This window comes from Pelodiscus sinensis, chromosome 14, assembly GCF_049634645.1.
Source record: "Pelodiscus sinensis isolate JC-2024 chromosome 14, ASM4963464v1, whole genome shotgun sequence".
Classification (NCBI taxonomy): Eukaryota; Metazoa; Chordata; order Testudines; family Trionychidae; genus Pelodiscus; species Pelodiscus sinensis.
In genome coordinates, this window is record NC_134724.1 from 32,290,811 (window position 1) to 32,307,961 (window position 17,151).

General features: G+C 44.1%; 1 protein-coding gene across 11 annotated transcripts in view; it reads right to left on the reverse strand.

Moving 5' to 3' along the window:
* The window catches only part of SCAPER (S-phase cyclin A associated protein in the ER), a 406,333-nt gene that overhangs the window by 87,818 nt on the left and 301,364 nt on the right, over positions 1-17,151 (reverse strand). Inside the window, exon 26 of one of the 11 annotated variants that reach the window (XM_075897374.1) lies at positions 10,454-10,547. The exons of the other annotated variants lie outside the window; for them this stretch is intronic. Within the exon in view, the coding sequence (XP_075753489.1) occupies positions 10,491-10,547 (57 nt within the window). The 3' untranslated portion in view covers positions 10,454-10,490. The remainder of the gene's footprint in view (positions 1-10,453; positions 10,548-17,151) is intronic. 11 annotated transcript variants of the gene reach the window in all.

Here is a 17,151-nt window from a genome sequence, read left to right on the forward strand (position 1 = left end):
TGACCATCCACAGCTCTCATTGGTCACGATTTGCTGTTCCCGGACACCAGGAGGTATAGGAAGTGAAGTGGGTTGGACTACCACTTCCCACAGCTTCCACTGATGGAGTAACTGCAAACCACGGCCAACAGAAGCTGCAAGTGACTGTAGCTGTGGATGCGCAGGTAAATAAAGTGTCTGACAGCCCACCAGGCACTAAGCCTGGTGAACTGCATCTGGCCCATGGGCTACTATCACCCACCCCTGCATTAGAACTATAAATAATAACTGAGGAAACAAATATTCCAGCATTACAGATGAACAATACTGCATCTTTTATTAGGCAGATGATTATAAGATTATATTTTTCCATCTTCCATTTCTGGTGAACTCCATTTAAAACCTCTCACAATTACAATGCATGTAAAATGTCTGTGCACAATGTGTTGTAATGGGTAAAAATGAAGAAATTCCTAAAAAGAATTCAGTGTATACGATCCTAAAGAGAAACCTTACAGAAAATGAGTACTTAACTATATAAAGGTATCATTATTAAGGTCTCATGATGATTCTCTTCCAGAAAGAAAAATATTTTCAATTTAACTAATAAATGATAAAGTAAATAAACTAATTGGACGGCTCACTGACTCCTTGTTTTATCATGTGAAAAACTCAAATCTAATCTTTGGGTCTGATCATTTGCTTCTCAGGCTGCTTGAAGCTTGGAATGGTATAGAGGCATTACTCTTTTGTGCAAAGTGCAACTTTTGCTTCTCTGATGATCCATCTGCCTGATATTGCAAACATGAATGATCCTGTAGCACCTTAGAGGGTAACGTATTTTGGTTAGTCTCTAAGGGTAAGTCTACACTACCGTGTTATTTTGAATTATCTTATTTCAAAATAGTTATTTCGAAATATCTTATTTAAAAAAATAGCGTTTTGCTATTTCAAAATAGTGCATCCACGCTGATAGGACACTGAATTGCATTTAAGGCCAACTGGAACCACTTCTGGCAAGGCATCAGGTCAGGAGTTAGCCTCAGGCAGCAGCCACACACATGGTATCTGAGACCTGTGCTTAAAGGGACCCCCCCCCCCCGGACAGCCAGTTCTAGGGCAGACCCTCTCTCTGCCCTCAAGGGTATCTACTTCTCCCCCTAGCTTAGTGTCATCCGCAAACTTTTGATAGACTTTGTCTTGATGCGAAAACTGAATGTCCCCTACATATCTATTTTTGTTAATTTCTTGTCCCAGAAGAATTAAGAACCTAAAGAAAAACAGAATTGTTGTTCTTTCAGATCCACTCCAATCAGGTATGTATGCACGTACATGCACAATAGTTGGAAGATTTTTTCCCTTAGCAGTTAGCTGTAGGATCAGCCTGGGCACCCTCTGGAGTGGCGCCCTCATGGCACCCAATATATAGCTCTGCTAACCTGACCCTCCTCATTTCTTTCTTGGTGGCTACTCTGAAGTGGGGTAGGTATTGGACATGAACAACATATCTTGAAGAGCAACAGTTTCGAGACGGCAAATAACCTTTTTTTCTTCGAGTGTTTATTCATGTGCATTCCAGTTAGATGACTCACAAATCCATGTTCAAGAAGTGGGGTCAAAGTTTTGCACTGATTGGAGCATTGTCTGTACAAATGCTGCAATGTGTAATTGCATAATGTGCAGCAAAATTGTGTACAGAGGACCAGATTGCAGCTCTACAGATATCTTGAGTAGGGATGTGAGCCAGGAATGCTGTGGAAGAGGCCTGAGCCCTGATGTAGTGCACAGTGAATGGAGTGAAGGCAATCCTGTGAGGCTGTAGCATTCCGGGATTCAGGATACCATCCACAATGAGTTGCATTGAGCCAATACGGATTGGCCCTTCATTCTATCAGCTACCACTACAAACAGGTGCAGTTACTTCCTGAATTGCTTTGTTCCATCAATATAAAAAGCCAGTGCCCTATGTGAGTCGAGGGAGTGGTGTCTCTGTCTTTAGGCACTAGAGTTTGGGTTGGGGTAAAAAAACTGAAAAGATGTGGCTCCTGTGGAAATATGACACCATCTTTGGGAGAAAAGCCAGATGTGGTTGGAGTTGTACCTTGCCCTTATAGAAAACTATATGGGGGGCTTTGATGTTAGGGCCCGAAGCTCAGACATCCTCCTGGTGGGATTATTGCTAACAGGAATGCTACCTTGTATGAGAGGTAGAGTAGGGAGCACGAGGGCAACAGTTCAAATAGTGTTCCCATTAGTCTGGAGAGGACTAGACTGAGGTCCTGGGGGAAACCAGTTGGGAAACCCGAGGGTAAAGTCTGTCAAAGCCCTTTAAAAATAAGCTAACCATGGAGTTTGCCAACACAGAATGACCATGTGTGCCCGGATAGAGAGCTGACATGGTAGCTAAGTGGACTCTTATGGAGGAAACAAACAGACCTTGCTGTTTGAGGTGGAGAAGGTAGTCCAAAATCAAGGGCACGGAAGCAAGGGTTGGGGATGAGCTGTTCTGCGCTGACCATAGTGAGAATTTCTTCCACTTGGCAATACATGTGGCTTTTGTAGAGGGTTTCCTCCTGCCAGGGAGGACTTGTCTAACCTGGTCTTACCACTAAAGCTCTGATGGGTTCAGCAGTGGATATTCCACACTGTGAGATGCAATAACTCCAGGTTCGGGATGCTAGAAGGGATTGTGGTCCTGAGTTAAAAGGTCCAGGAAGAGTATGGTAGAGAGATCAGGGTTTCTATGGACATGTCCAGAGATGGTATCAGTACTGACATGGCCAACGTGGTGCGATCAACTAGGGATGTTAGCAAGTAGTTGACTAATTCGACTGCCTGATAAGCATAAGCTACTCAACTACTTGCTTCCCCCCGCCTTGCTACCTCTGTATGAGAAGCAGCAAGGGGGGGAACAGGAGCCAGTGCTGATGGGGTAGTGGGGGGAGAGAACAGGGGAGGCTGCTCTGGCATTAGCCCCTGTCCACGGACAGCCCTTGCCGCCATGAACCGGGGCTGCTGCTGGAGCAGCTTCTGTTCATGGCAGCTAGGGCTGGCTCCAGCAAGAGGCTGCTTCCAGGAGCAGCTCCAGTCTGTGGTCAGTTCTGGCTGCCGCAAATATGGGCTGCTGGACTCAGTGTGAGTCCTGGTTTGGGACGCTGTGCCTCTACATTTTAAATGTAGTAAGAGCCCAGTGGCTCCAGGAACTACCCCTGCTGCGGCTCTGCAGAGTAGTCTCTTATCGACTAACTGTGTAGTTGTTACAAATTGTATGGGTTTTTTTCCCTCCTCTTCCCCCCCACACTCCGCCCCGCCCCTGCAAGGAGTGTGTGCTGTGGCTGGCAGGTGGAAGCTGTGAGCTTCCAATCAAGGTTTGAAATCTAGAAGCCTCTGCTCATTGGTTGAGCCTTAATCGGGGGTGTAAGTCTACACTACACTGTTAATTTGAGTTATCTTAATTCAAAATAGTTAATTCCGATTAAGCTAATTCGAATTAACGCGTATACACAAAATGCAGTTCGAATTAGTGGACACTGATTCGGATTTAAAGTTGGCTGGAACCAGGTAAGGGGTAGGGCATCAGGTCAAGAGTGTCTTTGTGTGGCTGTTGCCTGAGGCTTGTGCTTAAAGGGACACACACACACCCACACACCCCTACCTGGGCAGCCGATTCCCAGGTCTCCCTGCTTGCTTGTCTGCCTCGCTGAGGGACAGCAAAGCATTCCTGTCTCGGAGTACTCTGGTTGCCCTCACTTGGGACACCATAGCACTCTGCAACATGGAGCCAGAGCTGCCCCTGGGCACTCTGGTGCTTCTCGTGAACATGTTGCTGCAAGCCTGGCTACACTTTCTGCAGGCTGCCATCCGGGAGGTCCATCAGGGGCTGTCAGTATCCAGGAGGCCCTGCGGCAGAGCTTCCACCCTGAGGAGCACTGAGAGCCTGGTCTGCCCCACTGGAGGCTTGTGTCTCCGTCCTTCCACTTACCCCTCCCCCCAACCCCGCTTCCTGATGTTAAATAAAATACACATATTTTCATGAACACAAACTCTCTTTATTTAACAAAACTGGTGGTGGGGGGGATGAAACTCTAGTGAGACTGGGGAAAGGAGGCGGGAGAGGGGAGGAGAGGGGGAAACCTGGGAGGACGGAGCTGGAAGGGGAAGAAGGGGAAGGGGAAGGGGAAGCTCAGGGTTGGGGGTCTCGCCAGACCACCTTGATTTTCATGCGAATCTGCTCCTGGGTTCGCATGTGGCCTTTGGTGAACAGGTTGGCAGGTATCCTGCCATAGACGGCCGTGTTCCTCCCTCTAGTATGGAGATGATGGACATTGGGGGAATCCCCCCCCCCAAACCTGAGTAAGGTCCACCCTGATCTCCACCCTGGACCAGGAAGGTGCCCGCCTTCTCTGGGTGCTGGCAGGCTTCTGGGAGCTGGCAGACTGCTCCTGGGGAGTGGTGGAGGGCTGGCTGCTAGTGGACTGCTGGCTCATGTTTTGGGGCCACTGGGGTAGGGGCAGTGACTGCTGGCTCTGGGTTGGCACGCTTGGAGCTGGCACAGGCACTGTGACCATAGTCTATCCCTTTAAGGACTCTCGGGAGGGCGGGGGAGGAAGAGGAGTGTTCTTTCTTGAGGCTGGAGTGGCCAGCAGGGCACCCTGGGAAGCTGGAGGCCCCCTATTTCGAAATTAGTGTCTACACAGCACTTATTTCAAATTAGCTAATTTGAGTTTGGTGTTACTCCTTGTAGAATGAGGTTTACCAAATTTGAATTAAGCACCCCGCTATTTCGAATTTAATTCAAAATAGCGGTTTGCCTGTGTAGACACTATTAAAGTTAATTCGAAATAATAGCTGTTATTTCAAATTAACTTTGATGTGTAGACATATCCGGGGAGGGGCTATCAGGCAGTCCAGGGCTTTATATAGCAGTGAATCAGCGACCAGGGAGCTTGCAAACAGGGGCTGATAACAGGGCGTTTGGAGAGGGTGTTGGGAAGGGGGAAGAGATACACTCGCCATTATTTAAAATCTTTTTACTACACTCCTGGCCTTCAAAGAGGCATTTAATAACATCTGAGGAATCTCTCAGAAGGAAGGCAGGTATGGATGGTAATAGGTCTGCTGTTGTTACCGGCACAGCATGTGCCATGTTTGTCTTCCTCCTGGAAGAAAGAAGGGATTTCATCTGCACTAAGTGCAAGCTGGTCGCCATTTTGGAAGAAAATATTAGAGGACTTGAGGCCCAAGTATCGACCCTATGTTCCATCAGAGAGGATGAAAACTTCCTCGATAGAAGGTAGCATTTAATCCTGCAGGCACAGCAGGCTGAAGAGCCAATGAGGGCAGTACAGGACAAGGAAGAGAACTGGCAGCATGTAACCTCTAGAAGAAGAAGGCAACCAACTCAGGTATCCCCCATTCCTGTTGAGGTAAGTAACCTCTTTCAGGCTCTCTCTACAGGCACTACAGTGGAGAATGCTTTGGCCATTGGGACCTCTCAGGGAAGAAATCAGAAGGGAACACCATCTACCGGAAGGCATAGGATGAGTAGTCCTAGGGATGAGGGTTCCACGACCACCACCCCCAAAAGAAGACGATGGGTGGTGGTGGTGGTCAGGGACTCCCTCCTAAGAGGGACTGAGTCATTCATCTGCCGTTCAGACCTGGAATCTCGAGAAGTGTGCTGCTTACCAGGAGTTCACATCCAAGATGTGACTGAGAGTCTTCCAAAAGTGATTAAACCTTTGGATCGCTACCCCTTCCTGCTTCTCCATGTACGGCCAAGAATGACCTTGAGCTGGCCACTGCAAATTATGTAGTGCTAGAAAGAAGGATCAAGGAATTTGAAGCGCAAGTGGCATTCTTGTCCATCCTCCCTGTTAAAGGAAAAGGTCTGGATAGGGATCGTCGAATTGACGAAGTAATTGCGTGGTTGAGCAGGTGATGTCAGAGAGAGGGCTTTGGTTTCTTCGAGCATGGGACTCTGTTCTAGGCACAAGGATTTTTAGGAAGAGATGGGATCCACCTAACCAAGAGAGGAAAGAGCATTTTCGCTGGCTGGCTTGAAAGCCTAGTGAGGAGGGCTTTAAACTAGGTACGTTGGGGGATGGTGACCAAAGCCCTGAGGTAAGTGAGGAAGTCAGATACCAGAAAGAAAAACAAAGAGGAACGAGCAACAAGGGAGGACCCCTGATTTGGATGGAGAAGGTAGGGTGATCAACTAGTTATCTAAGGTGTTTGTACAGAAATGCGAGAAGCCTGAGAAACAAACAGGAAGAATTAGAAGCTCTGGCCCAGTCAAAGAACTATGATTTAATTGGAATAACAGAGACTTGGTAGGATGACTCACATGACAGGAGCACTGGAAGAACAGGCAGGGGAGAAAAGGAGGAGGAGATGCACTGTATGTAAGAGAGCAGTATGATTTCTTGAAGCTTCAGTATTTAGAGGGAGAAAAGACTGTTGAGAGTCTTTGGGTTAAGTTTAGCGGTGGAAGCAACAGGGGTGATGTTGTGGTTGGTGTCTGCTATAGACCGCCGGATCATGTGGATGAGGTAGATGAGGCTTTCTTCAGACAACTGAGAAAAGCTTCCAGATCACAGGCCCTGGTTCCCATGGCGGACTTTAATCACCCTGACATTTGTTGGGAGACTAATACAGCGGTACACAGACAGTCCAGAAAGTATTTGGAGAATGTTGGGGATATCTTCCTGGTACAAGTGCTGAAGAAACTGACCAGAGGTCATGCGCAGCTTGACCTGCTGCTCACAAATGGGGAGGAATTAGTAGGGGAAGTAGAAATGGGTAACAACCTGGGAAGCAGTGATCATGAAATGGTAGATTTCAGGATCCTGAAAAAAGGAAGAAAGGAGAGTAGCAAAATACACACCCTGGACTTCAGAAAAGCAGACTTTGAGCCCCTCAGAGAACTGATGGGCAGGATTCCCTGGTATGCTTACATGAAGGGGAAAGGAGTCCAGGAGAGTTGGCAGTATTTTAAAGAAGCCTTATTAAAGACACAGGAAGAAACCGTCCCGATGCACAGCAAGAAAAACACGTATGGTAGGTGACCAGATTGGCTTAGGAAGCTTACAAGAATTGGAAACTTGGACAGATTACTAGGGAGGAGTATAAATATATTGCTCAAGAATGCAGAGGAATTATCAGGAAGGTGAAAGTGCAACTGGAATTGCAGCTAGCAAGGGATGTGAGGGTAACAAGAAAGGTTTCTACAGGCATGTTAGCAATAAGAAGGTGATCAGAGAGGATGTGGGGCCCTTACTGATTGAGAGAGGTAACCTCGTGATGGGTGATGAGGGAAAAGCTGAAGTTCTCAATGCTTTCTTTGACTCTGTCTTCACGGACAAGGTGGGCTCCCAGACAAATGCACTAGGGAACACAGCATGGGAAGGAGGTGGACAGCCCTTGGTGGGGAAAGAACAAGTTAGAAAAGCTAAACATACACTAATCCATGGGTCCGGATATTTAATGCATCCGAGAGAGATTCCGGCTAACTGGAAAAAGGCAAATGTAGTGCCCATCTTTAAAAAAGGGAAGAAGGGCAATCCAGGGAACTACAGGCCTGTCAGGCTTACCTCAGTCCCTGGAAAAATCATGGAGGGGATCCTCAAAGAATCCATTTTGAAGCACTTGGAAGAGGGGAAAATGATCAGGAAGAGTCAACAAAGAGCAAGTCATGCCTGACCAATCTGATTAGCTTCTATGATGAGGTAACTGGATCTGTGGATAGGGGAAAGTCAGTGGATGTGATGTACCTTGACTTTAGGAAAGCTGTTGATACAGTCTCCCACAATATTCTTGCCAGTAAGTTAAGGGAACACGGATTGGATAAATGGACTGCAAGTTCGCTAGAAAGCTGGCTAGACTGTCGGGCCCAACGGATAGCCATCAACGGCTTGATGTCAGATTGGTGGTCGGTTTCTAGCCGAGTGCCTCAAGGATCTGTTCTAGGACCAGTTTTGTTCAACATCTTTATTAATGACCTGGATGAGGGGATGGATTGCACCCTCACCAAGTTCGCAAATGACACTAAGCTAGGGGGAGAGGTAGATATGCTGGAGGGCAGGGATAGAGTCCAGAGTGACCAGGTCAGATTAAAGGATTGGGCCACAAGAAATCTGATGGTGTTCTAAAAAGACAAGTGTAGAGCCCTGCACTTGGGACAGAAGAATCCTAAGCATTGTTACAGGATGGGGACCGAACGGCCAAGTAGCAGTTCTGCAGAAAAGGACCTGGGGATTACAGTGGATGAGAAGCTGGATATGAGTCAACAGTGCGCCCTTGTAGCCAAGAGGGATAATGGCATATTAGGGTGCATTAGGAGGAGCATTGCCAGCAGATCCCATGAAGTGACTATTCCCCTGTATTTGGCTCTGGTGAGGCTACATCTGGAGTAGTGTGTCCAGTTCTGGGCCTCCCACTGTACAAAGTATGTGGACGCATTGGAGAGGGTCCAGCGGAGGATGACCAAAATGGGAAGGGGTCTGAAGTGCATGACATATGAGGAGAGACTGAGGGATTTGGGTTTGTTTAGTCTGCCGAAGAGAAGAGTGAGGGGGGATTTGATAGCAGCCTTCAACTTCCTTGAAGGGAGGTTCCAAAGAGGCTATTCACAGTAGTGACAGATGGCAGAATAAGGAACAATGGTCTGAAGTTACAGTGGGAGAGGTCCAGGTTGGATATTAAGAAAATGTATTTCACTAGGAGGGTGGTGAAGTACTGGAATGGGTTACCTAGGGAGGTGGTGGAATCTCCATCCCTAGAGGTGTTTAAGTCTCGGCTTGACAAAGCCCTGGCTGGATTGATTTAGTTGGGATTTGTCCTGCCTAGAGCAAGGGGCTGGACTTAATGACCTCCTGAGATCTCTTCTAGCTCTATGATTCTGGAAGAGGAACATCTCCTCGGTGGGGCCTGAGCTGCGGTTCTAGAAGGAGCTGAACTGCTGGCGCTTCCTTTGTGTTGTGTGGTAAATAGGTCCATTTGGGGAAAGATCTACCTTTGGATAATCAAATTCGCAACATCTGGGTATAAGGACCACTTGTGGCCATGAAACAACCTGCTGAGGTGGTCTACCATCTCATTCTGCACCCTTGGGAGGGAAGAAACTTGCAGAAGAATATAATGTTTTCACAAAAATTCTACATCAAGAGGTTCTCTCAGAACAGGGGAGAAGAACATGCATTTCTCTTTTTACTGATAGAAAATATTGCTGTTGTTTTGTCCATCATAAATATACATGAGCAAGCACTCAAAGAAAATGAAAAGGTTATTGACTGGAATGGAACTCAGAAACTAGTATCAGGAAAAAAAATTGAAATCAGGAGGCGTTATCAGCTAACTCTTTGGAAAACGATATTAGACGATCTGAGCAACAAAAGTAAGCCAGATAATGGGAAAAGAAATCCTGACCTCTGCTTCATTGTAACAGTTTCTATTGTCACAGATTAGGAAATATGTTCTAACAGAATCTTGAGGGAAGCGTTCTTGAAAAGCTCAGTTTGTGTGAGAACGTGGTTGGGATGAGAGACAAATTCATATTGAAGGGCTCAGCCATTTTCCATAAACTCAAAGTCATTTTAACATGACATGCTGGAATATCGTAAAGGGAGGAAATGGGCTAATGGTTTTAGAAGAGGAGCTGATGGTGACTAGAATGAGAAGGACAATTAGTCCCACATGTTCTCTGGTTAAATCTCAAATTATGAATGACATAAAACCAAATAGCAGGGCCCAAATTTGTGCTCTTGGAATGCCCTTCATATTTTCTCACTGCTAAGGATAAGAGGGAAAACATCTTTAATGCAACTGATAGTGTGGTAGCTCCCCCCAGGGCTTATGAATCAGTTCAAGCAAACCAAGAATCTTGTATCCTCCATTTTAGCCAAGGTGTTGCCTTTGTCTTGGTGAAGGGCAAATTAAGTATTTCACCCTCTATGCCACCTGGATGAGGCCTGAATTCGTCAATGACGAATACCTTCTGTTGATTGTAACAGAAGCCAACACATATGATGACATGTTAGAAACATAATATGTGATGCTGCTTGGAAAGTAGTAGACTCTCCTGAATCACAGCTGTGAAAGCTTATTTTTGCTAGACTCTGAGTAAAACTCCATCTGGAAGTATTTTACTTTAAAGATGGTAGCAATACATGGACAGATTTATTACATGTAAAATATGAAGGCTATAATCACACACACACACACACACACACACACACACACACACACACACAGAGAGAGAGAGAGAGAGAGAGAGAGAGAGAGAGAGAGAGAGAGAGAGAGAGAGAGAGAGCGCGCGAGCTGGGAGCAACTTCTCTGAAGCCAATGAGCCCATAACAGTTTATACCTGCTGAAGATCTGCCCCATTATGAGCACTGAAGGTTCCAGGATTTGGCAACTGATAGAAAAAAGCCCCAAGAAATGAAGAGAATATGAATGATTTCTCAGCTTTACTCACAGAATCTTGTCATTTTGGATACATGCATCAAAAAATACTAGCTGGGCTCACTGCTTTTAATGGTGCTGACATCTGCACAGCAGCATAGTTTGTTCTGTAGAAACAATTTAATGACAAAGAACTTGATTTTTTTCACCCTATAATTAATGATCAATACTGTTTGAAGATTTTTTTTCAATTGTATAATGCTGTAGAATTAATATATACTAGTGGATTCCTAAAATACAGTTGCTCCCACAGTTTAGCCCTGTACAGGTGTCTGGAGGGGATTTGGTAACACTTGGTTACAAAGAAAAACATGCACATTTCTTTATTATTCATTAGCTCTGAGCCTTGTGTTGGTACTTAAAACTCACTGTAATAGTCTGGTTCCTGGTGATGAGCCAAGTCAGCCAGTGAGAAGCTTCAGCTACTAATTCAAGTTTGATTGACAAAAATACTATGTTGCTCCAGTAATCTACACTGACTAAAATAATTCATGCCTAATGATTTTGATTCTTTACTAAATAAATACATTCTCTGCTGAAATTGATGGATTGCATTTTAAAATGTGTATATCAATTTAAATATAGCAGCCTTACACTATGAATACCAGGGTTTAAAATTACTAACGTATTTTCCATTGCTTGTGCAATGCAACCTTTTTCTTTTTTTGTATTAGCAGCTTTCCATTTGCTATAATGAATAGCACTTAAGACAGATGGCGTCTTGTATTTTCTCACAGTGTTATACATCTATGTTGTTGTATTTTCTAAATGCATGGCACTTAGTTACACACATCAAAGATTTTATGTTGATAGATATGTATTTCAATGGTGTTTTCTATAATAATTAGTAATAATTCCAAGATTTGGTTGATTTTTATAATTTATATATGGAATATGTGCATACAAGCTAATGTGTTAAGGCTGCTTGTTGATAATTATATAGACTTTGTATGTGGATAATTTATATTTTAAATAGTAGAATTATGGAAGCGTTATTTTATGGGTTTCAGATTCTAATTTTTATGTTATTTATGTATAGAGATGCAAGTTCAGAGTTAATGATGTGAGTCATACACTGAATTTGTACATTTATTTTTTTAATTTTCAAATACAATAGTCTTTTGAGGCTTTTAAGTGTTTAAATGACAAATATATATTTGTCATAAGGATTTAAAAAGGATGGGTCTGGTAACTGGCATGAAGCATTTTCAAGCAACTGATGATAAAAGGAAAATAAACTATTGCCTCATCCAATGGCATAGTGCTGTTTCAACAATTGTTATTGGAAAACAGCATTATTGCACATATTACACCAAATCCTGAATTCTCTACTCATTTTCCAATTAGTCCTTATACAGGCAGTCCCCGACTTACGCGGATCCGACTTATGTCGGATCCGCACTTACGAACGGGGCTTTCTCGCCCCGGAAGTCGGGGCGAGAAAGCCCCGTTTGTAAGCTGCTCCGTCTCCAGCAGACCAGGGGCACCGGGCGGGTTCCCGCACTTCTGAGGCTTTGCCAGAGCAAAGCCTCAGAGGCGCGGGGAACCGCCGCTGCTGCCGCTTCAATCTGGGTGCCTGTGGTCTGCTGGGGACCGTCCCCAGCAGACCACAGGCTCCCGGACTGAAGCCGCAGCCGCGGGGGGGTCCCGCGCCTCTGAGGCTTTGCCAGAGCAAAGCCTCAGAGGCGCGGGGAACCGCCGCTGCTGCCGCTTCAATCTGGGTGCCTGTGGTCTGCTGGAGTGTGCTCCCCCCCCCCCAGCAGACCAGGCTTTTGTTTTGGACTCTGGGGCAGAGCAGCTGGGGCGCTGCCGATTGGTCCTGCAGCGCCCGCTCTGGGCACTACTGGACCAACCCGGCAGCACCCCAGCTGCTCTGCCCCAGGTCCTGATTCAGCCGCTGCTGGTCAGTTTCAGCAGCGGCTGAATCAGGACGCCTGGGGCAGAGCAGATGGGGTGCTGCTAGGTTGGTCCAGTAGCACCCAGGAGCGGCGCTACTGGAGCAACCCAGCAGCACCCCAGCTGCTCTGCCCCAGGCGTCCCCAAGTCAGCTTCTGCTGAAACTGACCAGCGCTGACTACAGGAAGCCCCAGGCAGAGTTGCTCTGCCCCGGGCTTCCTGGAATCAGCTGCTGATCAGTTTCAGCAGCAGCTGACTTGGGGATGCCTGGGGTTCTTAAGTTGATTCTGTATGTAAGTCAGAACTGGCGGTCAGTTTCAGCAGTGTCTGAATCTGGACGCCAGTTCCGACTTACATACAGATTCAACTTAAGAACAAACCTACAGTCCCTATCTTGTACGTAACCCGGGGACTGCCTGTACATTAGTCCTAGGGCCAGAGTCTCGGTACTGATGCAATCAACTTGCACTATTCTGGCTACTTCAAGTCAGCTTAACTGTTCGACTGAGAAGTTACCATGTGTGGGGAAATCCTTTGCTGGGATAGCTTCCTCAACTGTAGCCTTCATTTAAACTTAATCCAGCAAGGTGCTGAGTCCTCTGGCTCTGATCCAGTAAAACACTTCACATGTAATAAATGCAACAAAGTATGTGGTTCTCAGTGTCTCATAACACCATGATGATAGTTGTATTTCAGCACTTCTACAACAAACAAACCCACAACAAGTATTCTGACTTATTTGTATATGTCCAACAGGAGAAAGAAACAAGAGCTTCCATTAAGCATCAAAGTGCAACTTCTTGTGCCCAATCTTGCTCTCATAGAATTCAGCAACAAAACTTTCATCAACCTCAAGTGGTATGGGAACAGATGTTCTGTTTTGGTCTGGCTATGTTTCTTTCTCAGCATCACATACTAGTTTCAACATTTGGCATTTCAAATTAAGAATTCACTTCTATATAAAATCAATTATATGTTACTTTGAATGCAATATTTATAAAATGTAATATGCACTCAATAGCCATTAGCATGAGGTAACATAAGAAAGTACATGTAAAATGTTCACAGACACACCTCAAATATTAGCATTTCCTTTGAGTTGCTTCTGTTGCCTGTAAAATTATTTCTGACAAGTAAGTCTAGACTATATTATTTTTCAAAAAAACTGCCCTTTTTTCTAAAAAACTTCACCTGCATCTACACTGCAATCGCGTTCTTTCAAAATTAAATCGAAAGAACACAGGTTTTTCTCGACATTGATAAACCTCAAATTACAAGGAAGAATGCCTTTTTCGAAAGAGCTCTTTCAAAAAAAAGCACGTGTGGTTGCAGAACAGGGACATTTTTCGAAAGGCGAGGCAATCAAAAAAAAAAGCATAGGTGCCATGGTGGCCATTCTGTGAATAGCAATCAGGGCTTTCTTTCAAGAGAGTGTCCATGCAGTCTGGATGCTCTCTTTCAAAAAAGCAGATTGCTTTTTCGATCTGGTTTTGAGATGTGGATGCTCTCTTTCGAAAGAAGCTTTTTCGAAAGAAGGTTGTAATCTAGACGTACCGACAGAGATGATGTCTTAATGTTGATAGCTTTTCCTCCATTGAAAGCTTGTCTACAAACTGAGTTGTTCAGAAACAGATGAATAACTTCATGTATCTTCATAATTTAGGAATTAGAGGGACTTGTTCAGTCCTGTGAGGGCAGGGGACTGGACTCAATGACCTTTTAAGGTCCCTTCCAGTTCTATGATTAGCTTGCCCCTAACACTCCTCTCCCTCCTTAGCTTTAAAAGGGATCACAGAAACTCAGGCCTGGATTTATACAAGACTTACATCTTGATGGGTCTTATATCCAGATTTTGTCAAATTGGGGAACTGTGATTTTAGGCAGGGCAGGAAACAACATTCTCTGCTCCGCAATCTCTGTAGCACTGATGGAGCTAGAAAGTACTTCATAACTAATGAATGAGATGAAATTTTACATTATTTTAAATACTCCCTTGAAGACTATGTTTTATATATATCTCAATGCATTACATTTCCTATATAAAGGGAATGAAGTACTAAGTATGTGCACAGAGACAAAGATTTAAAATAAATGTCTGCTCAACAGACCACCCGGAACTGTTCCCAAATGAAGAATGTTCAGTGTTATATTTCAAACTTTAATTTCTTTGTGTTATAGTCCAGATTCATTCATAAGATTTCAGCTTGAAGTAAACTTTTTTAGAGCCTGAGGGGCAGATCCTCATCTGATGTAAAATATTATAGCTCCACAGACTCACAATTTACATAAGACAAGGGTCTGTCCCAGAAAACTTGCAGTTTTTAATCACTCTTACAAAAGTCAGGAGCCCATAGATCCCAAAACAGACCAACTCTAAGTATTCACAAGATTATCTAAATATGGTGATATTTTGTGAGTGGATTTACTTATACAAATGCTTTCTAAGCAACTTGCCCACAGGGTTTCTGTATGATGGGGTGTTGCACACCTTGTGATGTTATCTCTGCTCTCTAAGTCACTTGTCTTTGTATTTTCATTCAATCAGTGGTGTTGCTGTGCTTTCTGCAGACATAAAGCCACTGGGCTTGCCTGAACAGACACATTTTGGAAAATGTGCACTTTTAAATAGTATTTGCAGTAAATACTAATGGCTCCTCATATGAACTGAACAATTAAGCTATGAAAATTGAGCTAATGCTCACCCCTAAGGTGGGTGGTCTTTGCAGGTCAGGGCTCAGGTCAATAGCAGGGTGGGTGTGGAGAAAGCTTGCATTATTGTTAACTGTACCTGGCCAAGGAATAAACAGAGCTCTTTAGCTTCTGGCATTTCCAATCCTTCAACCTTTAGACAAAAACAAAACACACTCTCTCTCTAAAAGAGAACAAGGGCTACCAATTTAACCAGAATATTAGGGCAGTGCCATTTGAAACACAGCAGAACATGTTGTGCCAGCATTTCCACTATAAACCCACTTTTCATTTGGCACTAAACTTGCATTCTAGGCTGAAATGTGACTTACAAGGTCTCCTCTCAAAAGCAAAATGATTCACAAATGTTGCAATAAAATATAAAAACGAACTCAAAACATTCAAAACAGGATTGCAAAGACACGAGTGGTGTCAGATGCTTTTTACATGCCAACACTGAAGCATCATCATCAACAATGGGATCAGCGCCCGTTGGTGTCCGATGCCTCCCTCACTATTTCCTTCCATCTTTCCCTGTACCTTCCACTGTATAACCTTCTGCAGTAGGTTCTCTTTTGGCTGTATCTTCCTATATAATTCCTCGTTAGTAACCTCCTGCATCCATCCTATTCTCAGTATCTTTCTATAACGACTCCTCTCTAATGCCAATATCTGTCTCTTTGAATCTTTCGGTATCACCCATGTCTCACATCCATACAATATGCTGCTAAATACACACGTTTTCAAGACACTCAGCTTCGTTACTAAACTAATCGCTTTACTTTTCCAGATCTTATCCATCACCTTCAAACTCGCTCTTGCTTTTGCTATTCTAGTTGCTATTTCCTTCTTACAGTCTAGATCAGTGTTTCGAGTAGTACGAGTACCCTTAGGGGTACTTGAGAGAAGTCTGGGGGGTAGCCCCATCAACACAACTGAAATTTGGAGAAAACTGAATTTTTGTTTTAAGTTTTACAGCGCTTTATTATTTTTGTACTTTTTGCACCCAAAAATTTAATCACTTGCCCACTACGATTAACTTGTTTAAACAAATGTGTTGTAATGGTAGAAAAAAAATTTGTGTATCTGAAAACTAGATAGTGGGGTTACTTATAATTTTTTTAAAGGGGGTACTTATTTTTTTCTTTAAAAAAGGATACTTTATAGTAATACTGGTCTAGATCATACATCATGTTGCTCCCCAAATACTTTATCTTCTCGACATTCTCTAGTTCGATCCCATCTACACTGATCTTCCTTCCTATTTCCTTATAAAAAAATATCATTCTTTGTTTTATCGATATTCATAATCAGTCCATACTGCTTCCCTTCCTCATTTAGCACCTGTACCATTCTCGCTAACTTCTCTTCATATTCCTTGATGATAATATCATGAACGAACCTCAAGTTGGATGGAATGGATAAGGCTAAATGGATAAGGCAGAATGGATAAGGCGAAATGGTTAGAGGAGCAATATGAAGATACAGAGAGGTATTACGGTGAGCGTAAGATCAGGGAGGCGTATAAAATTATTAGGAATATTAATAGGAAATAGCAGCCGAAGCGGATGGTGATCAAATACAAGACTGATAAGGTGCTCATGAACAAGGAGAAGGTTGTGCAGCGATGTATGAGATAGTTTACCAATCTGTACAAAGCACAGTTGGACCCGAGTGCCTCAGAGAGACTGACTGAAGAATTGAAAGATATCACCACCGAGCATTAAGAGCAAGACCGATATTCTGAAGGAGAAAGTAGAAAGAGATAACATGATCTTGCTAACTAGTTGACCATTCATTATCAGTGGTAAATAGGTCAATGGAGGGATGATAGGAGTTACTATAGAGAACTTTCTGGGTGTCTGGCTGGTGAGTCTTGCCCACATGCTCAGGGTTCAGCTGATCGCCATATTTGAGGTCAGGAAGGAATTCTCCTCCAGGGTAGATTGGCAGAGTCCCTGGAGGTTTTTCGCCTTCCTCTGTAGCATGTGGTACAGATCACAGCTGGAGGATTCTCTGCATCTTGGGGTCTGCAAACTATTTGAAGGCTTCAATATCTGAGATATAGGTGAGAGGATTATTCTAGGAGGGGGTGGGCATTGTGCAGGGGGTCAGACTTGATCATAA